This window comes from Eublepharis macularius, chromosome 12, assembly GCF_028583425.1.
Source record: "Eublepharis macularius isolate TG4126 chromosome 12, MPM_Emac_v1.0, whole genome shotgun sequence".
Taxonomy (NCBI): Eukaryota; Metazoa; Chordata; class Lepidosauria; order Squamata; family Eublepharidae; genus Eublepharis; species Eublepharis macularius.
In genome coordinates this window covers 57,948,486-57,969,060 of record NC_072801.1, presented here as the reverse complement: position 1 = coordinate 57,969,060, position 20,575 = coordinate 57,948,486, and the positions used below count along the sequence as shown (strand labels likewise).

At 44.5% G+C, this 20,575-nt stretch overlaps 1 protein-coding gene across 2 annotated transcripts; it reads left to right on the top strand.

The window, feature by feature from the left end:
• Positions 1–6,936: 6,936 nt before the first annotated feature.
• Positions 6,937–16,138, top strand: SGF29 (SAGA complex associated factor 29). Of its 2 annotated transcripts, XM_054993469.1 has the most exons (10): positions 6,937–7,060; positions 9,553–9,631; positions 9,949–10,024; positions 10,304–10,376; positions 11,941–12,005; positions 13,053–13,182; positions 13,274–13,420; positions 14,119–14,154; positions 14,241–14,403; positions 15,915–16,138. In XM_054993469.1, exons 2-10 carry the CDS (start codon positions 9,557–9,559, stop codon positions 16,029–16,031), a joined length of 882 nt encoding a protein of 293 aa, XP_054849444.1. In that variant the 5' UTR covers positions 6,937–7,060; positions 9,553–9,556; the 3' UTR covers positions 16,032–16,138. The 2 variants fall into 2 exon arrangements, with proteins under 2 accessions (XP_054849444.1, XP_054849445.1); XM_054993470.1 differs by lacking the exon at positions 6,937–7,060 and having other exon boundaries at positions 9,551–9,631; positions 9,953–10,024.
• Positions 16,139–20,575: the final 4,437 nt, after the last annotated feature.

Genomic DNA, 20,575 nt, shown 5'->3' with positions numbered 1-20,575 from the left:
TCTACAGCTGCTGATACGACATAGTGACAACTGATCAAGAGGAGTTAGCCGTGTTCGTCTGCAGTCGCAAAATAGTAGAGTCCAGTAGCACCTTTAAGACTGACCAATTTTATTGTAGCATAAGCTTTCGAGTACCACAGTTCTCTTCAACAGATGCATCTGACAAAGAGAGCTGTGGCTCTTGAAAGCTTATGCTACAGTAAAGTTGGTTAGTCTTAAAGGTACTACTGCACTCTTTATTATAGTGATAACTGGGCATTCATTCCACATATTTTTCCCTGACCCACTCTCCCAGGCGGTCCTCCCCCCACCCTCCATGCCACTGGGGTGCCTTTTCTTTGAATTGGCATATCATTATACATTATTATAAAATTCTGTCTAACTGAATTCCCAGCTTTTGTTGTAAAAACACATCTTTAACTCCTTTCATTGTATGTCTCTGCAACGAAAGGGGCTAGAGACTTGAAAGTGGGGAATTCAGATAGATTGTTAGAATATTATACAAACATGTCAATTACCATTTTTTAAAAATGACCCTCAGTAGGCTGTAGGTGACCAGAGAAGGGAAAATGGCATTGATGTGGGTGGGACAGGGAATATCTGACTTTCCCATTCACATGGATGCTGCCTCTACTTTGCTGTGATCTTCCTCAAAAAGTTGCAGCTGGAGGTGGGGGGTGGGTGGAAAAGATCAGAGGAAAGAAGGGGAAAACCCAGGAGGTGGGGGGTGGGCAGAGAAAACCCTGTTCCCCCAACAGCATTCGAGTTGGGCCAGCCACCTTGTGTGTAAGTAACCTGGGCATTTTGCTTTGAAACAAATTTAGGCACACATATGGAATCATGCAACAGTAGCTATTCCAGATTATTTTGTTCGTAGCAAGGGGTATCTGCAATTGTGAGGAAATATGCTCTTCTGGCTTTTTCAGGGATACTGAAGGAACTCTTGTCCTCAGAGAGTCCCCAAACCCTGATCCTCCAGATACCCACATTTCTGAGTGGGCTTTCAAGGTCCCCCTTTATGGGGGCCCCGTGTATATGAGCCAAGTCACTGTGGTTTGGACTGCACAAAAAGCATACAAACAAACCAGATCACGAGAGAGACTGAGTCAATGTTATTGCTATTTTCCAAGGTGACTTACCCTGTATGGCTTTGTTCCTAATTCGCTGGCACACCCTCTTCCCGCCCAGTCTCAAAAAAGCCTATCAGTAGCACATCCAACTGTTACTGCTCTGTATGGGTAATTTGATTGTATCAGAAACCGGGTTTGTTTTAAGAGATAAACAAGGGAAAGTGAAGATATTCACGGTTCCTGGTCAAACAGGATTTCAGAATCAGGTGCTCACATCAAATATTTTTTCTCTCAGGCATTCTCAGCAACAATCCCAATAAGAGTCAACACCTGACATTGTTTGGGCATGAAAAGAGATTTGTGGAAAGATGTGTATCTTAAACCTATGGTATCTTTCGCCTGGAAAAGACTGGGGAGGGGGAAGGGATGATTGTACTCTTCCAGTACTTGAAGGGTAGTCCCATGGTCTACAGAACTTCTTCGAACTCTGTGCTTCTGTAGCACCCTTGCAGATTTAATCCATACTATATTGCATTCACACATCATTAGATACTACGTTATTGTTGTGCTACAGCAATCATTTACAGATGGATTTTTCTGTGAGGACAAGGCAATCCATAAGGTGAATGGTGGCTGTAGAGCAACAATTCCCAATATGGTCCCCATGGGCTTGTCAATGTCCACTAATGTGTTTCCTAGTGCCCGCATCCTTCTTCCCCAAAACAAAGAGCCAATCCTGTTTTTCTTCCATCTTACTGGAGCCCACCTTTGTATCTGCCCAGGACATCCATTCAGAAACAATTACCTCCATCATAGGGGGACACTTGGCTTGGAACTTCCCAACGTTTTCTGACTGGCCACAGCTAGGGTTGCCAGGTCCCCTTACCCTCCCGGCAGGAGGGTAGGGGAGACCTGGCTCTTATCTTGTTCTTCCCTTCTTTATAACACTGTGCAGTGACATCACTGCTGGTGACATCACTTCCGGTGACATCACTGCATAGACGCAGGGGGTACACCCACTTCACAGTAGACTGATTTGGGCCTCAAACAGGCCCAATTTGGTCCATTTGGCGCTCAAATCAGCCCACAGTGAAGTGCAGAAGTGCTCCTGGGGCAGTACGATGACGTCAGTGATGTCGTCGTGCCACCCCGGAAGCATGCCTTGGAGGCCTGTTCCCTTGCCTTCCTCCCCTGCCAGCTAGATAAGTGAAGGCCGGGGGGGGTGAAAGCAGGGGATCCCCCACCCCCACCACGGGGAATGGAATCCCTAGCCACAGCCCCCATGACATTTCTTTTTTGGATTGCTGAATCCCCACCTGCAGCAGCCATTTTGTGGTGTTTTTCAAAATTCCAAACGTGCCCACAGGTTCAACAAGGTAGAGGGCACATGCAATAGGGTAACAATCGTGCCATATCCAGTAAAGTATGGATGCAGCTGTATGCAAGTGCCATTTTTCAATCAAGATTGGCTCCCAGTGCAGGTTACAACCGTTGAAATCCAGCACATAGATATACTATAGGATGTTAGGGACTGAAGGAGCTCCCGGTGCACTCTAGAGCTGACTGATGGTAAAGATAGTGTGCCACAGAAGCAGCCCTTCCATGGATAATTACAGCTCAAAAATCAAAAACATCTCATCAGCTCAGCAGATATTTCCAAAAGAGTTTTAGAGCATTTGTTTTGTACAAAGAACTGAGTATTGAGCAAGCTAAAAAAACATTGTGAAACTCCCTAGTATTTAGCAAGAAAATATTTCTTAGCTGTACTTCTCAGGATGGCAAGAAGTTCCAGTCCCGCCCCCATCTGCTTTCTTTGAGGAGGGTGTTATTAGACTCATGAAATTTTAGAATATTGGTTTATTCACCAGCAGATCACGGGAGAGCAAGCAAGCACCCATAGTAAAGTGAAGTTAGTGTTGGGCTCAGACATTTAGAATAAATAGCTGAAAATGGCAAGGTCTGGTAGCTTCAACAAATGTGCAGAAAAGCCTCCAAAATCCTTGGTTATAAAAAGCCCTTTCTAAAATTGTTCTTGAAAATATTCTGACCATTGTGAGTGCAAGAAAATTCAATTTGATTCCTTAGTTCCACATATGTCTTGTTAGTTGAAGAGACAATGATTATTTTAATTAAACAAAGAGAATTGTTGGGACCTTCTGTATGTGTATCACAGCTGTTGGGATGGAAGGAAGGTGGCAGCATAGCCCGATCTTGTCAGATCTTGGAAACTGAGGAGGACCACCAAGGAAGACTCTGCAGAGGAAGGGAATGATAGATCACCTCTGTTCCTGCTCACTGCTTTGAAAGCCCCATGCTGGGGTCGCCATAAGTGATTTATGACTTGGAGGCACATGCGTATTTATCAGAGCTATCAAATCAAACACACTGCAACATTCTGTTTTTTATTTGAAATATCTAGGTGGCGCTGGATTACCAACGAAGAAGAAAGAGGGTAGGGGGAAAGCCCGCACAAACTAAACCTAAACAAGCAGGGGGGAAAAAAGAGGGGTCAAGACACATCCTAAAATATAAAATATATTCCAAGAAGGTATTTATTATGGATGTGCACGAAATATAGGTTAAAAAGTTAAAAACTTAAGGCCTGAATGGCAGGCTACATGCATATGTTAAAAATTGCTAAAACGTTCTCCATACACAGATGATGATACAGTTCAATAATTAACACAAAGACAGACCATACGCGTTTCGGCCCTAAGGCCTTCCTCAGTGGTCATCTGTACCATATTTATAATCAACCACACCCATACATTCAGAAACCAATATAGAAATGCTCCTGATGCTTTATCTCTTATATTGTGTGGTATAATGCAAATGTTACTGCAGACCAGGACTGCACTCACTCAGTGCTCTTCATTTGGTATTCTATTCTGAGGTTTGATTTCCAGTGTATTTGGGTAGGTTTCATCAATCTGCAGTTGAAATAAAATGGCACTGGATTACCACACATCTTCATTTGTTAAATTTTTTATCCCACTTACCCTCCAAGAAACTCAGTATAAGACACGTAATCCCCCCCCCCCCCGTTTTTATTATCACGACAATCCTGTGATGGACATTCAGTTGAGACAGCAACTGACCCAAGGTCTGCCGCCTATATTTATTTTATTTACATTGCACTTTTCGACCCAATAGGAACCCAAAGTGGCTGACAGCATCCTCTCCTTCTCCATTTTATTTATTTATGTGAAGTGCAAAAGTCCATTTTGAGACTGGTGGTCCCTGGCCAGAGCAGGTAAGGGCAGTAACAGAAGTGATTTTATTCAGATAGGTAAGAACAGGGGTCATTTTGTAGAAAAAGAGCAGGAGGGACTCATTAGCATAACTCATTAGCATATGCCACATCCCTTGACAGCACCAGAAATGTGTCATTGGCATAACTGATTTGCATATGCCACACACCCTGACATCATCTATCTTGGCTGTTTTGGACCCAATCCTGGCCATTCAGGGTTGAAATTGGGCGCAAAATGGCAAAAAGGGGCTGAAAATGGCCAAAAAGGGGCCCAAAATGGTCAGGATTGGGCCACTGCTGAATGGGAGAGTGATCCACCACCCGTCAGAGGCCCGATCTGGGCCATTTCAGCCTCAATCCAGGCCAAAATGGGCCCAAAATAGCTGAGAGGTGGGCGGGGCCACCTGACATGTGACCTCTTTGGGGAACTACCAGAACTGCATTCCGTTCCCCCTCAAAATGAGCCCTGGGTAAGAACCTAATCACAAAATGTGAATGTCCTTGTTTCGTTTTTATCTCCCTGGCCTTTGTTCAAGGTAACCCTGTGCTTGTATTAAAAGTGAATGTACAAGAAAGCAGACTACATTTTGTCTTCCCAATCCAAACAAGACTTTTCCTCAGCAGGTCTTTTGGGGGAAAGAACCTGTTTAAGAGGCAGTGGTTACAATTAGGTTTCACTTTCTGCACAATCTGCGGTGTGTGCATGTGTGCAATGTTTTGTTTATTTACTTTAAAAAAGGCTAACCTGCTTTTCCTGTCCAGTATACAATCAAACAACAGACTGTCAAATTAAAAAAAAAAGATGATATAAAAACACACACAACAGTGACTGAATGGTAATGCACTTCAATCTAAACTAGGCCAAAATCTATGAACCTCATACAGTTGCCTTGCCAACAGGCTGGAAGAAAAATGTCCTGTCTGTTTAATAGATGCTCAATGTATTGGAATGGGCAGTTGAAGCTTTTCATGGCATGGAGGTAAATAATATCCTCTGGTTAAAAAGTTCCATTAAACCTCTATTAAAGGGGGTAGGCTATTTTTCTCTAGGTCTATTGGCAGCTCAAGGACCTGTTGTCTAAAGGTGGGCATGGTTTGAGTAGGGGATTTCAAATGACAGATGCCAGAGCAGAAAAGGCCTTGTCCTGCCTATACCCTCTGTATTTTGTTAGGACCTTCTGGGGACACGGTAGGGTTGCCAGCTCCAGGAAATTCCTGGAGACTTCGAGGTGGAGCCTGGGGAGGGCAGAGTTTGGGAAGGTTGTTCAGCAGGGATGTGATGCTATAGGATCCACCTTCCAAAGTTGCCATCTTCTCCTTTTCCAGGGAAGCTGATCTCTGTTGTCTGGAGATCAGTTTTAATTCTGTGAGAACTCCACCTCCCAGTTAAATCTCCGAGTTACACATTCTGTGACAACTGAGTATTTTTTCAAAGGCAGCTGCATGCAGGAGAGCATGAAATAAATAGCTGCCAACCCCCAGGAGGGGCCTGGAGATCTCTAGGAATTACAATTGACCTCCAGACTACAGACATCAGTTCCCCTGGAGAAAATGACTGCTTTGGAGGGTGGACTCTATGCACTCTATCCTGCAGTGGTCCCTTCCCTCCCTAAACCCTGCCGCCTCCTGCCCCAGATCTCCAGGAATTTTTCAGCCCATAGTTGACAGCCCTGCGCAATATGCACACATTTCTTCTGCATATCAACACATTGCAATTTTCAATTTTTCTTGAACATCAAGTCTGAGGAAGAGTTCTGCATTACTCAGATCTCTGCATACCTGAAAAACATAGCTGGGTGCTTTTAATTTTTTTGGACTCTGTTATCCTCTGTCTCCCCTATTAGTGCCTGTCCCTGCTCAGCCAGTTCTGTGCACTCTTATCTATGATAAAAATGCTAGTTCAGTTTGTTCCTTGGAGCTATGAGTCGAACAATGATTAACTGGAGCCAGGAGGCAGCGCAGGGTGCATTGAGGGGGGATCCTTGAATGAGAACCAAACTACAACCTGAGAACTGAGTCCCCAAAGCAGCTATTTCCAGGCCCCCTAATATGTTCTTTCTCGTACCCTTTTGCAGAGTACAAGCATGGGGAAAGAACGAACACACTTTCCAAAGGCTCAGGAATTCCAGACAGACTGTGCCCAGCTGCAAGCCCATTATATTTCACACATGCTGAATAATGTACTTACTTTCAATCCACTTTCAGTGCTTTGCAACTGGACTTTACTGTGTGAAATACGAAAATCCACTTGCAAACGATCGCTAAAGTGCATTGACTGAAAATGCATTAATCAGCGTGTGTGAAGCTTTTTATGTAACTTCAGGAATAAAATAGAACGTTTTCTTTTGTGATGCACGTGTGAATGGCAAGAGGACTAACTAACTAACTAACTAACTAACTAACTAACTAACTAAAAGAGGGCATCTGAAAACTCAACCTTCCCTGAAGATTTCGGGAGGGGCAGGCGGGTTCTAATGAATTTGAAATCGCGGGGGGGGGGGGGCTCCGACTGCAAGCGTAAGCAACGAACAGCAAAAACTAGGAAGTGTAATAGATAAAGGACTACATTTCCCAACAGCCTCTGCCTCTGATGTAAACATTAGTTGCCTTTTGCAGAGGGGAGAGCTGGGTGAGAAAAGGGAGGAGAAGGAAAAAGGTCTGGGGGTGAACTGCAACCCGGGAGAAGACCCGGGAAAATCTTGGAGCAAAAGAGTCCTCCATTCAGACTGAAGCAAAGGTAAAACAGACTATGCCAGGAGAGCCCTAGGAAAAGGGCCTATACTCCACGTAATTCTGATTCTTAACTAGCCGTCACCAAAAGCAAGAAAGAAAAAAGCCTACTAAAAGCTTTACTCCTTGGAACCCAATGATTATTTCTCACTCCCCGGGGGTGAAGTGGGTTAGCTCCAGCCAGCTTTTTAAATTTAATCTTCTCCAGTTCCCTTCCTTGCTATAATCCTCCAGTCCACATGGTTTTTGTACGTTCAGGTTTAATGATCCCCAGCGTAGGGGTTTCTTTTAAAACAAAAAAGCTAAAAGTTGCAGTCAGCCCAGCGTGATTACTAGAACTCAGTGAGGTCAATATGACCCCACTGCCTTCCCTAGCCTCAAGGTCTGTTTCCACAGGCTCTCTGATTCGTGATTGCATTACAAAAGCTTACAGAAATAAAGAGGAGTCTCGTGACACTATAAAGGTTGACACGTTTTTCTTCTAATGCAAAGGCTTCTGTTTATCTGATGCAACAGGCTCAACACAGCTACTCCTCTAGAATGGTTGGACTGAGTTGTTGCCAGTGGCTGCAGTCAGAACGGGTTTTATGATTATCTTGTGTAAATTGGAGATGTGTCATATAGACTATATGCTACACTCGCACCCCAAACAGACAGAAATTCAGGCAGCCTTATTGGTGCATTAGAAACAAAGGTCAAAAAGCAGGATTCAGAAGGTATTATACTGTAGTTGGATGTTGTATAGATTCAATCTGGTACAGTTATAGTCCTTAGTAACAAATTTCACTGAGGTGGCGATGTTCATCTGGTACAGAAAAAAACAAAATAAAGACTGATGAATTGATTGAAACATGCTTTCGTGGGCTAGGTAATCCTGCTACATCAGATGTGTGAAATGAATCTCTCGTCAGTAGATAGATGGATATCTGTCTACACGCGCAGAGAGAGTGGCAGGAATATTGTGAACAGTAGATTTAAAGATCATAAAATGAAAACAGGATTGTTTGTGTCATTGCTAGGCAAAGCTTTAAGGTATGCCAGATAAACATGGTCACCATTACAATAGCTATAATTGGTGATGTTGAAAACAGATGTTCTAAAATATGCTTGAGTAGGTATCTTTCTTTTCATCCCATCATCTAACCTGATACCAGAATTTTATGCAAGTGATTCTTTTTTTTTATAAAAATTTTTTATTTTTAATTTCTAACATAGAAAACTACAAAAATATAAAGGAAAAAAGGGGACTGGGGAAAAGGGAAGAGCAACATATAAACAGAAAACACACACTACATCTACATGTCTTGTATTCCCTTCATACTTCAATTTTTCTTTGAAGTTAACTTTCTAATATGCTATCAGATTGGTAGATCTTATAAAATACAGACTACATTCAGGATCAGGTCTCCCCCCCCCCCCCCCCCCCGCGTCTCGGTCTCAGTTCTCTCTGCGCAGCTACAATAGCTGTGCTCGTTCCCTCCTCCCCCCCACTCTCCCCTTCAGACTTTGGACTTTCTTCTTGCTGAAACTCCTGATGGTTAAACAAAAACCAGCTGTACTTCCGATGTTATCTTGTAGTGTAGCCTGGGATATGGTCTTGTCCTAGTTAGTTCCCATCCTTTGAGATAAGCTTTAACCCTACTGAGATTTAATTGGTATCATTCATTGTTTTGGAAGGCAGATTTGCCTATGTTCCATATCTCTGTTTTTGTGCAACTGCCTCATCTAAAATGCCCCATCTGTGTATCTGTTAGGACTAAATTTCTTAACCAGTTGCTGCTGGGTATGTCAAAAAGATGTGAATGTCAAAAGATGAATGACAAAGATGTCAAAAAGTGTGAATCAAGTGTGGTATAGTGATTAAAGCATCAAACTAGGATCCGAGATACATGGGTACAAATGTTCTCTCTGACACAAAGCTTACCAACAAATTAGCCTACTTACCTTGGAGGGTTGTTAGGAGAATAAAATGGGGAAGAGAGAACTATATATTGCCACCTAAAGTACCTTCAAGGAACAGGATAAAAATCCACAGCTTATGGTTAAACATGATCAGAATCTCATGCTCCGTTTACCGAGTCTCATATTGTAAACTGTTACTGAGAGTGCTGTGATGAAAACTTTTTAGAGAATTTTTTGATATTTATTTTTACTTTATTTATACCCTGAATTACCCCCAGTAAGGACCCAAAGCTACTTAAAATGAAAAAGTTACCTTTTTCATTTTATCCTCACAACAACCCTGTGAGATAGGTTATGATGAAAGTGTGTGCCTGTCCCAAGCTCACCCAGCAAGCTTTTGTGGTAGAATGGTGGTTCGAACCTGGATCTCCCTTCCCTACTCTGACCCTCTATCCACTACACTACACTGACAGGTGGAAATATGTGCTGCATTTTTTATACTTAGGCTGATATGGAAATAAGAACTGAATTGGCTCAAGCTGGAGGACATCCTGGGAATTTAATATCTGAGTTAATTTTTCTTTTTGTTCCCATCAGCGTCATGGCTCTGGTATCAGCTGATTCCCGCATTGCTGAACTTCTGGGAGAATTGCATCAGCTTATCAAACAGACCCAGGTGATGAGACAACTTTTCTGGAATACTTAAAGTTGTAAAGGCTGGATTGGCTGGGACAGAGGGTTTTTCCTTTTTTCTCTCCTTGGTGCTTTTTCAGGATGGGAGAAGGAAAATTCCGGCAGCTTAGTGGGATAGAGGATATCACTGATTTTACAGACACCGTTTTGTGTCATGACATGTCAGAGGGGCTGTGTCATTAAGACTGACCAAGGAAGGGGCAAGCAAGTAGCAGTTTGAGTAGGAGGAAATGGCTTTGGAGTTCGGGTGGGAATTGTGGTTGCTTAGAAAGTTACATAGAAACCCTTTTTTATCACCAGGAAGAGCGGTCAAGGAGCGAACACAACCTGGTGAACATTCAGAAAACGCACGAGAGGATGCAGACTGAGAACAAGAGTGAGTTGGGGTTTCTTGGGACACAGCAAGCTGCCTCATTCTCTCAGTGCCTTCTGTGCTGTTCTACCCGAGGTGCCTTTTCAAAGCCTTTAAGACTGCAGGCCTACAAAGGGCACCTGAGAGTAAGTCCCACTGAAATTAGTGGGATTTCCTTCCAAGTAAACACATACGTTTGGGCTGAAAAGGGTTAAAATTGGGCGAGGGGGAGACAGGCTGTGTGAGAAACCTCGTGGCAAGATTGGGAGTACCTCCTTATTGCCCTTTCTTTCTCTTCCTCAGTTTCTCCATATTATCGGACCAAGTTACGCGGTCTTTACACAACAGCCAAGGCTGATGCAGAAGCAGAATGCAAGTGAGTGGAATTTATTGTTTTAAAATTTAAATCAAGTATGTGTAACTTGCCACTTTTCTCCTCAATAGGGACCAAAAGCAGCTTACAGCATTGTTGTGCTCTCCTCCATTTTATCTTCACAACAACTCTGTGAGGAAAGGTTAGGCTGAGAAAGAGTGACTGGCCAGGGTATCCGGTCTTGCCAGGTACTACCCCAAACACTTCACTGCATCACTCCAGTGTATGAGTTAAAGATGTTTTGTTAAGGTAAATACCAGTATCAAGATTCAGTAACTAGGGGATTGACAGGAATCCCTAAAAGGGGGGGGGAAGTCAGATCAGTTATAGGTCAATGTCTCCTCCCCCTCCCAGTAGGAAGAAGAGACAGTAGTTTTGGCGCGCATCGCCTGGGAAGAAGGGAAGAGGGAGAAGATGAGCTCAGTTCAGTCTCTGTAGCAACTCCAAGGTCACTTTTTCAGGTTCCAGCAGGAACTGGTAACCAAAACACCTTGCTTGGAAGATAAGCAGTTAGCAACAGGTCTACATAACTTTGGCTCTACTCTGCACGCACGCAGAAGCACTGAAGTAATACATACATCCAAAATACATATGATGCACGAAGCATAGCAGATATGCTGACAGCCTATCTGACACAGGGTCACCCAATGAGCTTCTGTGGGAGAGTGGAGACTCTAACCTGGTTCTCCCAGATCCTAGTTTGGCACCAGCTATACCACATTGGCTCTCAGGTACAAACATGTTTGTGGCCCATTTTGCCATCACAAGGCTTTTAATCTGGCATATAAAAAGCAGGGCTTTTTTTCAGCGGGAACGCATGGAGTTCCAGCACCTCTTGAAAACCCCCTGATCTCCAGACAGAGGAGAATTTAGATTGCCCTCCGCGCAGTGGCGCGGAGGGCAATCTAAACTCCCCTCTGTCTGGAGATCAGGGGGCGGGGCCACCGGCCATGTGACCATTTCGCCAAGGGCGATTTAAACTTTAAAAAACTCCCCCCTTCTTCCAGCTAACCCAAAGTGACATCATTGTGTGATCCTGAGTTCCACCACCTCTTTTCCCAGAAAAAAAGCCCTGATAAAAAGTAAAGATGAATCTACAACAATTTAAAAACAATCCATTTTGAAAGCCATAGACAGGCAGATCTTGCTCATCTGTCTTTTCCTCCCAATCCCCTTGCATATCTCAAATATTGTTTAGCCAGGCAGCAAGAACCTGTCTCTCTTCACCTGATGTGAACCACTTTGGAAGAAAACTAGATACAAATAAATGAAAACAGCTGCCCCAAAGTGGAAGGAATGGGACTCAGGATGCTAGACTAGGGGGGCTTTGAGCCTGACCTAGCGGGGTTGATCTTAGATTCTAGATACCCAATAAAAATTTCTGGAGAGGGTTCCAGTCACGACACTGCCATAGAAAAAGACTCATCCCTGATCAGTGGTGATTAATCACTGAAGGTTGGATTGCTCTGATCAGTACCTTATCTGATGAGTTCCATGTGTTACTTTCCCAGTTACTTCTAATGTTTCCATTTACTCACCTTCACCTCTGCCCTCCTCCCTTTTCCAGTATCCTACGGAAAGCCCTGGACAAGATTGCAGAGATCAAGTCTCTTTTAGAAGAACGGCGTATTGGTGAGTGCAATGCAGTCTCGAGGAGGCAAGATCAAATTTGTTGGGTGACCTACTTTAGAGCATGGGGCAAATTGCTTCAATGCCACAACAAGCCAAGTTGACAACGTTATGGTAGCCAGAGGTACTAAGTGGGAAGGGGATTGTCCAACATTGGGCAATTGAGCTTGACTGTACTCAGAAGCAGGCCATATGAAAAGAAGGTCCTGTATTCCTTTGAGGAAGGAGAAGGGGAGGCCACTGAGAGAGGCAGCAGCTGTGGGTAAAAAGTCAGTGCTTCAGTTTGTTAGCAAAATAGCAAAGAGTCCAGTAGCACCTTTAAGACTAACCAACTTTATTGTAGCATAAGCTTTCAAGAGCCACAGCTCTCTTCGTTAGCTGCACAAAGAGAGCTGTGGTTTATGCTACAATAAAGTTGGTTAGTCTTAAAGGTGCTACTGGATTCTTTGCTATTTTACGACTGCAGACTAACATGGCTAACTCCTCTGGATAAGTTTGTTAGGTGTCTCAAAGGAGGAAACATCAGCCACCTCTTGTGGTATCTCAGTGATGGAGGCTTTCAGCCCTTTATATTCATTTTCTGGCGCTGTCCATCCAAGGGTCGATAGGCGGGTTTGGTTTGCTGCACAAAGGAAGCTCTGTAGGCCCCTAAATTCCATTCTGGAATGTGAGGAGTGAAGACAGAGCTTCAGTTTGTTTGGGGATGAAGAGCAAGTAACATAGCCCCCTCCTGTCATGCAGAATATCCCATGACTGGTCCCTGAGGGATGTGATGTGCTAAAAAGGGAAGAAACTTCCGGAATTTCTCATGACTAAAAAGTCACGAGGTGTTTGTATCTCAGCTCATCTATGACATGGAAGTAAAGAGGAGAATGTGGTTGTGGTGTTGAATAGGAATAGGTCTGTAGCATAGGATGTTGTCAGGAGAGCCTTCTCTCTGGAGGACCAGAGTGTATACTTTGTAATGTAAACCACAGAGCTAGCTTTGAATGACTAGAGCGGTGCTTTGAGTCAGTCTTCGTGATCTGTTTTCTTTTCCTCCCCCTACAGCTGCCAAAATTGCTGGTCTCTACAATGACTCGGAGCCACCGCGCAAAACCATGCGCCGGGGTGTACTGATGACGCTCCTCCAGCAATCGGCCATGACTCTTCCTCTGTGGATCGGGAAACCTGGAGAAAAGTGATTATTCTGTGGGTGTGGTGGGTGCTGAGGGTCTTCTTCGGCTTGTTTGGCCTTACTTAAAACTCCCAACCCACTATTTTCCCCTCAGGCCTCCTCCACTCTGTGGCGCCATCCCTGCCTCCAGCGATTATGTGGCCAAACCAGGGGACAAGGTGGCTGCCCGTGTCAAGGCCGTCGATGGAGATGAGCAGTGGATCTTGGCAGAGGCTGTGAGCTACAACCACGCCACCAACAAGTGAGTTTGTTCAACTTCTGTCAGCACTGCCAGGCCACTGACCATTGATGGCCATCATTCAGTACCTCAGTTGAGGCACAGCTGCTCAGTGTGGTTCCTCCTTCTCTGCCTTGGGACAGTAAAAAGGTCTGCAGTCCTGGGGAGGGATGGGGGTGGAAGTAAAGAGGACACAGCTGACCATCTGATCATCAGTGGTCAGGAGAGTAGAGATTGGATGGAAGGCGCTGGAGGCAGCTAGAAGGGCTTCATAAGAATTGGAGTTTGAGTGGGATGCCTCTTTGGAGTATTCCTATGTCAGAGGAGAGGGGACTATCCCCTAATGATCATTTATGGAGATTTTTATTGATCAGAGCTGGATTAGAAATCAATATCAACTGGTCTGCAGTAGAACAGCAGGATTTGAGTCCAGTGGCACCTTACATCCAGACTCCTTTCTTTGCTCCAACCCTCCCACCTCCGGACTGGAATATAAAGGCTCAGGGATCTCCTCTCCCCCTTGTATCTGAAGAAGAGAGCCTTGACTCTCAAAAGCTTACTATATCCTGGAAATCCTGTTGGTCTCTAAGGTGCCACTGGACTCAAATCCTGCAGTATCAACAGACCTGCAGAATCTCAACTTTACCTCAGACTCCAGCTCTCTTTCTGATATGGTTTAGATGACTTTGGATTCTCACCCACCATCTTCTTCTCTTCCTCAGATATGAAGTGGACGACATTGATGAAGAAGGGAAAGAGTAAGTGATTGTAGAGGAGGGCCTCAGCGGGGAACGTGGGAGATGGTGGAGATTGCCTCATCTCAATTTTTACGTACTCTCTCTAGGCGCCACACCCTGAGCCGACGGCGTATCATCCCCCTGCCCCAGTGGAAAGCCAACCCTGAAACAGACCCTGAGGCCTTGTTCCAGAAAGACCAGCTGGTGCTGGCGTTATACCCACAAACCACCTGCTTCTACCGAGCACTTATTCACACTCCTCCTCAGCGGGTAAAGGAAAAGGCTTGGGAATCATTTCTTCTTCCTCAGTCCACAAAGCACCTGCTGGGCAACACCTCTTTTTCTCTCACTGTTGCTTCCTGATCCCAGCCAGCAAAAGCATTTCCCTGTTGGATCATATAAAGGTCCATCTAGTCCATCTTCCAGTCAAGGATGTGAATGTCTGTGAATACAAAGTGTTTGTCGTGGCTCATACTCACCTATAAGGCCTATCCTCCGTGAATCTTCCTGTTCCCTTCCGAAAGCCATCTAAACTGGCTTCAATCTGCTACATCCTCTGTGCCAGAAAGTTTATTTTAAAACATTCATGTACCCCACCTTTTGGCTCTAATCCTGGAAGAAGGCAGCCAAAATTCCCACCCCCAGATACAGCACAGCCAGAGTTTCTGTGTACTTGTGGGACTCACTAGGTGTACAGAAAAGTTTTTGTTCTTTAAAAGGGTCTTTTTACAAAGACCGTCTGTGGTCTGATGAGAACGCAGCATACCCATTGCCTCAAGAATGTTGAGAGTCCCTTCAGTTCCCTGTGTTCACCTCAGCTTCTATCGACTAATACCGAAACAGCAAAATTCAGTTTATCAAAGCATACTGAATGCCCAGCTAAGAGTATACCAAATGTCTTAAAGAAGGGGTCCCTGATGTTTTTGAGCCTGTAGGCACCTTTGGAATTCTGACACAAGGTAACAGAGCCAACCACAAAATATCAGGGCATGGGGTTATGCCCAACTCTAAGAGTAACTCTTCAACATTTCAGGCACAAGCTCTGTTTAACAGGATGCCTTTTAAAACAAGTATCCTGTTTTGAAGTATTTTCTTGTTTACACACAGCTTAATTTCAGACATGCAGTGAAGATCCTTGTGCTGTGGTCACAGCTGCTGCCAAAGCAGTGTTTTAAAAATTCTGCACAGTCAATGAGCTCTCCAGTGGCCAATCAGAAGCCCTGCTGGGCAGGAGCTGCATCTGGCTCCACCCACTTTCTGAAAACACTTTGCTGGTGTCGTGAAAGGTGGTTAGCAGGTCTGACAGAATAAATAAGGGAAACGAATATCCCAAATGAGGTGCCACTGCACAAAAAGCCCTGTTTCTGATAGATTTTCTCTTAACCTCAGATGGCATACAGAGTAGGACCATTTCAGAGACTGGGCAGCCCTTCAGTTGCCCCAGTGAGCAAGTAGTGTAGTGAGGAAGACTGCATTGTCTGTCCTGAGCTTACCACAGATCATCATCATTGTGTAATCTTGACATTGGGTGACCTAGCATGTTACGTGAGTATGTGAACTAAGATGCCAGCAGATGTTGTAAGCCCGGGACACAGCCCATTGGAATCCAGGTGGTGAGTTAATGGTGTGTGTCATCCTGGCCCATCTTTAACTGAGTAACATTGCTCAAGAATTGACTCTCAGTCCAAACTTGCTGAGTCAAGGGGGTACGAGGGACTGGATCTGCAGCCTTTCCCCTTCTGCGAGATAATGTGTACCTCTCTCTCCTTCCTCTTTCTCAGCCCCAGGACGATTACTCCGTGCTGTTTGAAGATACAAGCTATGCAGATGGCTACTCCCCACCCCTCAACGTGGCTCAGCGTTATGTAGTGGCTTGCAAAGAAACCAAAAAGAAGTGACAGTGCCCTCTAGTGGCTGGTGGTGGTGTAGGCATGACGAAGAACCAGCTCTAGTGAATAGGGTGTTGTGGGTTTTCTGGTTTTAATAAAAAAAACATGCGTTTTAATCCCTTTCTGAGCACTTCTTTCTACCAGAAAAGGGGGTGGGTAGGTAGGCAAATTCAGTATCTCACAGCTTGTCATGGAAATACGTGAAACTGAATCTGTGGACCAAGTTTTGACAAGTGAGCTTGGAGCTGCCATTTTTGGCTCTGGTAAAGGAAAATGGCCCAGGCCATCATGAATTCGAGGACTTTCAACTTCCATCGTATATTAAAGGACTTGTCTTGTTTTGTCTCCTAGCAGGCTTGAGATCTAGAAGGGTTTGCTGCCCTTCTGATTCTCCAGATGGAGATCCACACAGAACATTTGAGTGTGCACCAACTCTTATGAGCACTAAGGGCTTCATTCTGCCAGAAATATGAATCTGGTACTACTGTATAAAGCTCTTGTTTTGGGCTGGGGGAGAGGAAGTTTCAGAAGGCGGAGGTGATTAAAACTACAGTTATTCTTCCAAACCCTGCCCTTGCTGTTCCATATACAGCTAAACAGCTTGAGTTGGGGTTTAATTGTTTTTAATGTTTCTCTAGCAGCGTGGGTATGAGAAGAGATGTGGGGGGGCAGGTTTCCCGCCCAAAGATGGAATCCAGCAGCTGCAGTCTGAATTGATGCAGGCCACAGATGTAAAAAAATAGCACAGTCAAAGCATCTTTGAATGCCATGTGGATAGGGAGATGTGCTGTTTTGTAGGTCCTATCCACACTGGTGTCATTTCATCTTCGTCCTGTGGCTGCTATTTTTTCAACCCAGCAAAATCAGTAACTGACAGATAATTGCTACAAATTGCTATAACACAATGGTGTATTAAGCTGTAGCATAACAATGTACTAGTTCCCAACAAAAAGCCCCTTTTGTTGCAGTTATAGGGGGAAAGGTGTGGATGCACATTTTTACAGTAAGTATAGAGACAATTTTTTAAACTAATGAATGTTGGGAGATAATACATGGTTGCAGTTGATTGTTACAATATTAATGAACTACAGCTAACTTAATTTCCATTTTTTTTCCAAAGCAAGTCCGGTAGTTGCCAGGGCCTGTTTTGAGCTGAGGGTTGCCAGCGCCAAGATGGGAAATTCCTGAAATTTGGTGGAGCCTTGGGAAGGCAGAGTTTGGGGAGGGGAATGAACTCGGCAGGGTATAATGCCACAGAATCCACCCCCCAAAGCAGTCATTTTCTTAGGAAGCAGATCTTTTTTAAAATTTCAGGAGATGGCCAGGCCTGACTTGAAGGTTGGCAACTCCCTAATCTAAGAACTCCCAAGAGGTGATGAGCCGACACCAGAAGTATAGCTCAATGAGCTAGATGGGGCTGGGAGAGCATGTACTAGTGAGAGTCACAGAAGGGAATGGGAGCCTGAAGGAACCAGGTGAGTGGAGAAACTGCTTAGCCAGCAAGGCCCCCCCACCCACCCACAGGCCCAGCATGGTGTACCTGGAGAGAACTGCACTGGAGGAAGTGCCACTAGCTGGCAAAAACATGCCTTCCCAGCTGCCAAGCTTTCCATTCATAGCCCAAGTAGGCAAACATAATGGGCAAATTCTGTCTAAAAGCAGCAGTCGTGAGCATTGCCTATTCTTTGGAAATGGTTCATCAGCTTTTTCTTTCCTTGCAAGGGCTCTTGCAAACTTTCCGCCTTGCTAAGTTGCTTTTGCAAATCTCACAGTGCAAAATTACCTGTCTCCTCACAGCCCTTGCTTGGATGTTCAAAGACAAAAAGTTATTTTCCCTCCCTCCTTTGGTACATTGTTGTGATGGTGGCAGCTCAGTATCTGGTCCTGTAGGTGTAGCTGGGCCTCTAATCCTTTCTGAGTTTGCTTCCTAGAGGAATGGGCTCAGTGTCTAGCCACAAGTGGTTCTTGAGAGGGACATGTTCAACAGTGCAATCCTGTGCAGAGGTCATCCAGATTCAACCCATTGAAATCAATGGACTTAGGCTGGAGTAACTCTGCATAGGATCACACTGTTAAAGAGCGGAAATCAGACAAGCAGACATGCTAGTCTGTAGCAACAAAATAAAACGGGAGTCCAATGGCACCATAAAGAGTAATAAACTTTATTCCAGCATGAGCTTTCAATATGTCAGAACTTGTCTCAACAGGAGCATGAAGTGTTCATTTATTAAGCAAGCAGCAGAAAGAAGCAGGAAGCAAAGCCTTGTGTTGAGAATGTTACTGGTAATATCCTTCAAAAGAAACTCAAAACATCCTAATCATGGCTGACTGCAAGAGAATGAGGTGCAGTGGTGTTTTCCTTCTCTTTTCTCACCAGCAAAAAGCCAAAATACAGCTGGCAGGGAAAACACACATGGGTGCACACTCCTTTTCCTTCACCTGCCCAAAGGAGAAGCTCTCCACAATTGTATTAACTTGCCAGTGCAGGTGTAGACCGTAATTATGCTATGCGCATTATGTTGCACGTTATGCAACAAACCACAAATCCACTCTCCCCCAGGCACAATGGGAGAAGCACAGAACGGGTGAGAGTCGTGTCTCGAAGCACTAAGGACAGGTCTGCCGGAGGCTTGGTCTTGAGCGTGTATGTGTTGAAAGAGACCTCTTCAAGCAGCTTCTGTTGTGGCTCCCACCTTGTGGAATGGCCTGCCTGAGGAGGTCAGGAGGGCTGTCACTCTCAAAAGTTCATGCCCTGGAAATCTACTTGGTCTTTAAGGTGCTACTGGACCCCAGTCTTGCTCTTCTACTACAGGCCAACATGGCTACCCACCTGAAACTATCTGCAAACTATGTAAAGCAGGATTGTTCAGGACTTTCCTATAAAAGTAATAAGGCTGTACCATAATGGAACCGTTCAAGGAGGTGCTTATAAAGGGAAAGGAACTGTGGCATATACTACTGGGCACAGGACATATTACCTGTTTATTGTATTATCCTGCTGTCACTGCCTTGTTTTCTACTGACGTAAAACTCCCTCCTGCATTGTTCTATCTGCCAATTAAGATCATATGCTTGTTGCACACAATCTGTGTTGTGAATGTCCCTCAGCCAATTCAATAAGAGACAGATGCAGAGTCCTGTGAATGAAGCAAGTCTACAATGTTTACTTAAATGTGGAGGAGCGTCAGTTACAGAAAGAGTAAAGGTCCCTTGTGTCCAATGCTCGTCCAAGCTACAATGGCTTGTGCAAGGCATTTTGTACCCGTGGGTTAATTACAATGTTGGGGGTCCCATTGGCTCAAGCTTTATTCTGGACCCCATTGGTCCATTCTGGGGGACACCCCTCATAATCCAGTGGCTATCCATTAGCAGAACAATTCTGACAAAATATAATACTCATATTTCTAATTAGCATCACTTATCACCTTCAAGCATTGTTTTGGTCTCTTAGAGGAACATCTCACTCTTATCGCACACTTTCCCTATCTGTAGAGTTAACAGCATTTCCTGCTTTCCATTGCCATTGTCACAATTGCCAAGGGCATCTTATTGCAGCCTTAGCAACTTTTCGCTATACAGAGTAACTTCCTTGGCCCCTTTGATGGGAGGGGGAGAGGAATCTCCCCTTTCCCTTTCTCCTGGTTCTTTGCCACTGTTTCTCTTCTTCTTCTATCTGCTGCTTCTGGACTAAAGTTCAACTTTTGCTTCTGGTTGCTTCTGAAAGTAACCTTTTCCCTACTTTGCCCCCATCTGCAGCTGGCTTAATTCTAGCATAGGTTTTATCAGCCTATGAATAGTTCATGCTGTATAGTGTGTAGTGATGCAGGTGTCTACTTTTGCTAATAATTCTATTGTTTCTTGTGCCTATACGGGTGGCCTAAGCTACAAATGTCTATTATTTCTCACACTGACTGGTATACATCCGCATGTCTTCTCTGCTTCTCTACTTTGAATAGTAATAATACAGTGTAAGCACCTGAGAGCGCAGAAAAATTGCATAGAGACAGGAAAGGCACATGAAAATATTCTAGTACATTAAATTCACTTCCATCATGCTGAAGTCCTGCTGTCTGTGCCCCGCACCTGTAGAGGAGAGCAGGGGGCAGTCTTAGAGATTTTGGGTCCGTAGCCAAAAGTCCAGGATGGGTCCCCAGTACCACTGTGACCCTAACCCCCCTCTAGGCCTGCCGTTTGCCTAGCTGGGGACAGGAGATCTCCTTGGCTGCTCTTCTGGAAATTATAAAACTAAATATTTGGGTGATGTAAACAACTCTTTTATAATACTTTAACAATTACATAACATGCGTTATACAGTATCTTAACATGTAGAAATCCATTGTCATCACTCAATGCATCCCGCTAATCCTCCTTCAAGGGAACTTTCATTGCACAATCTTGTGGGAAAGATACAGATGGTTTTAATGAAAGCGGCTCCCTCCCAGCATTGGTGATCTGAGCTGTAACTTTTCAAGTCTCTGTGGGATACTGGTCTGCTGATCTCTTTCGACTCTGACAGAGTTTGAGAACAGTGAAAATTCCTGCTTTCTGTAGCG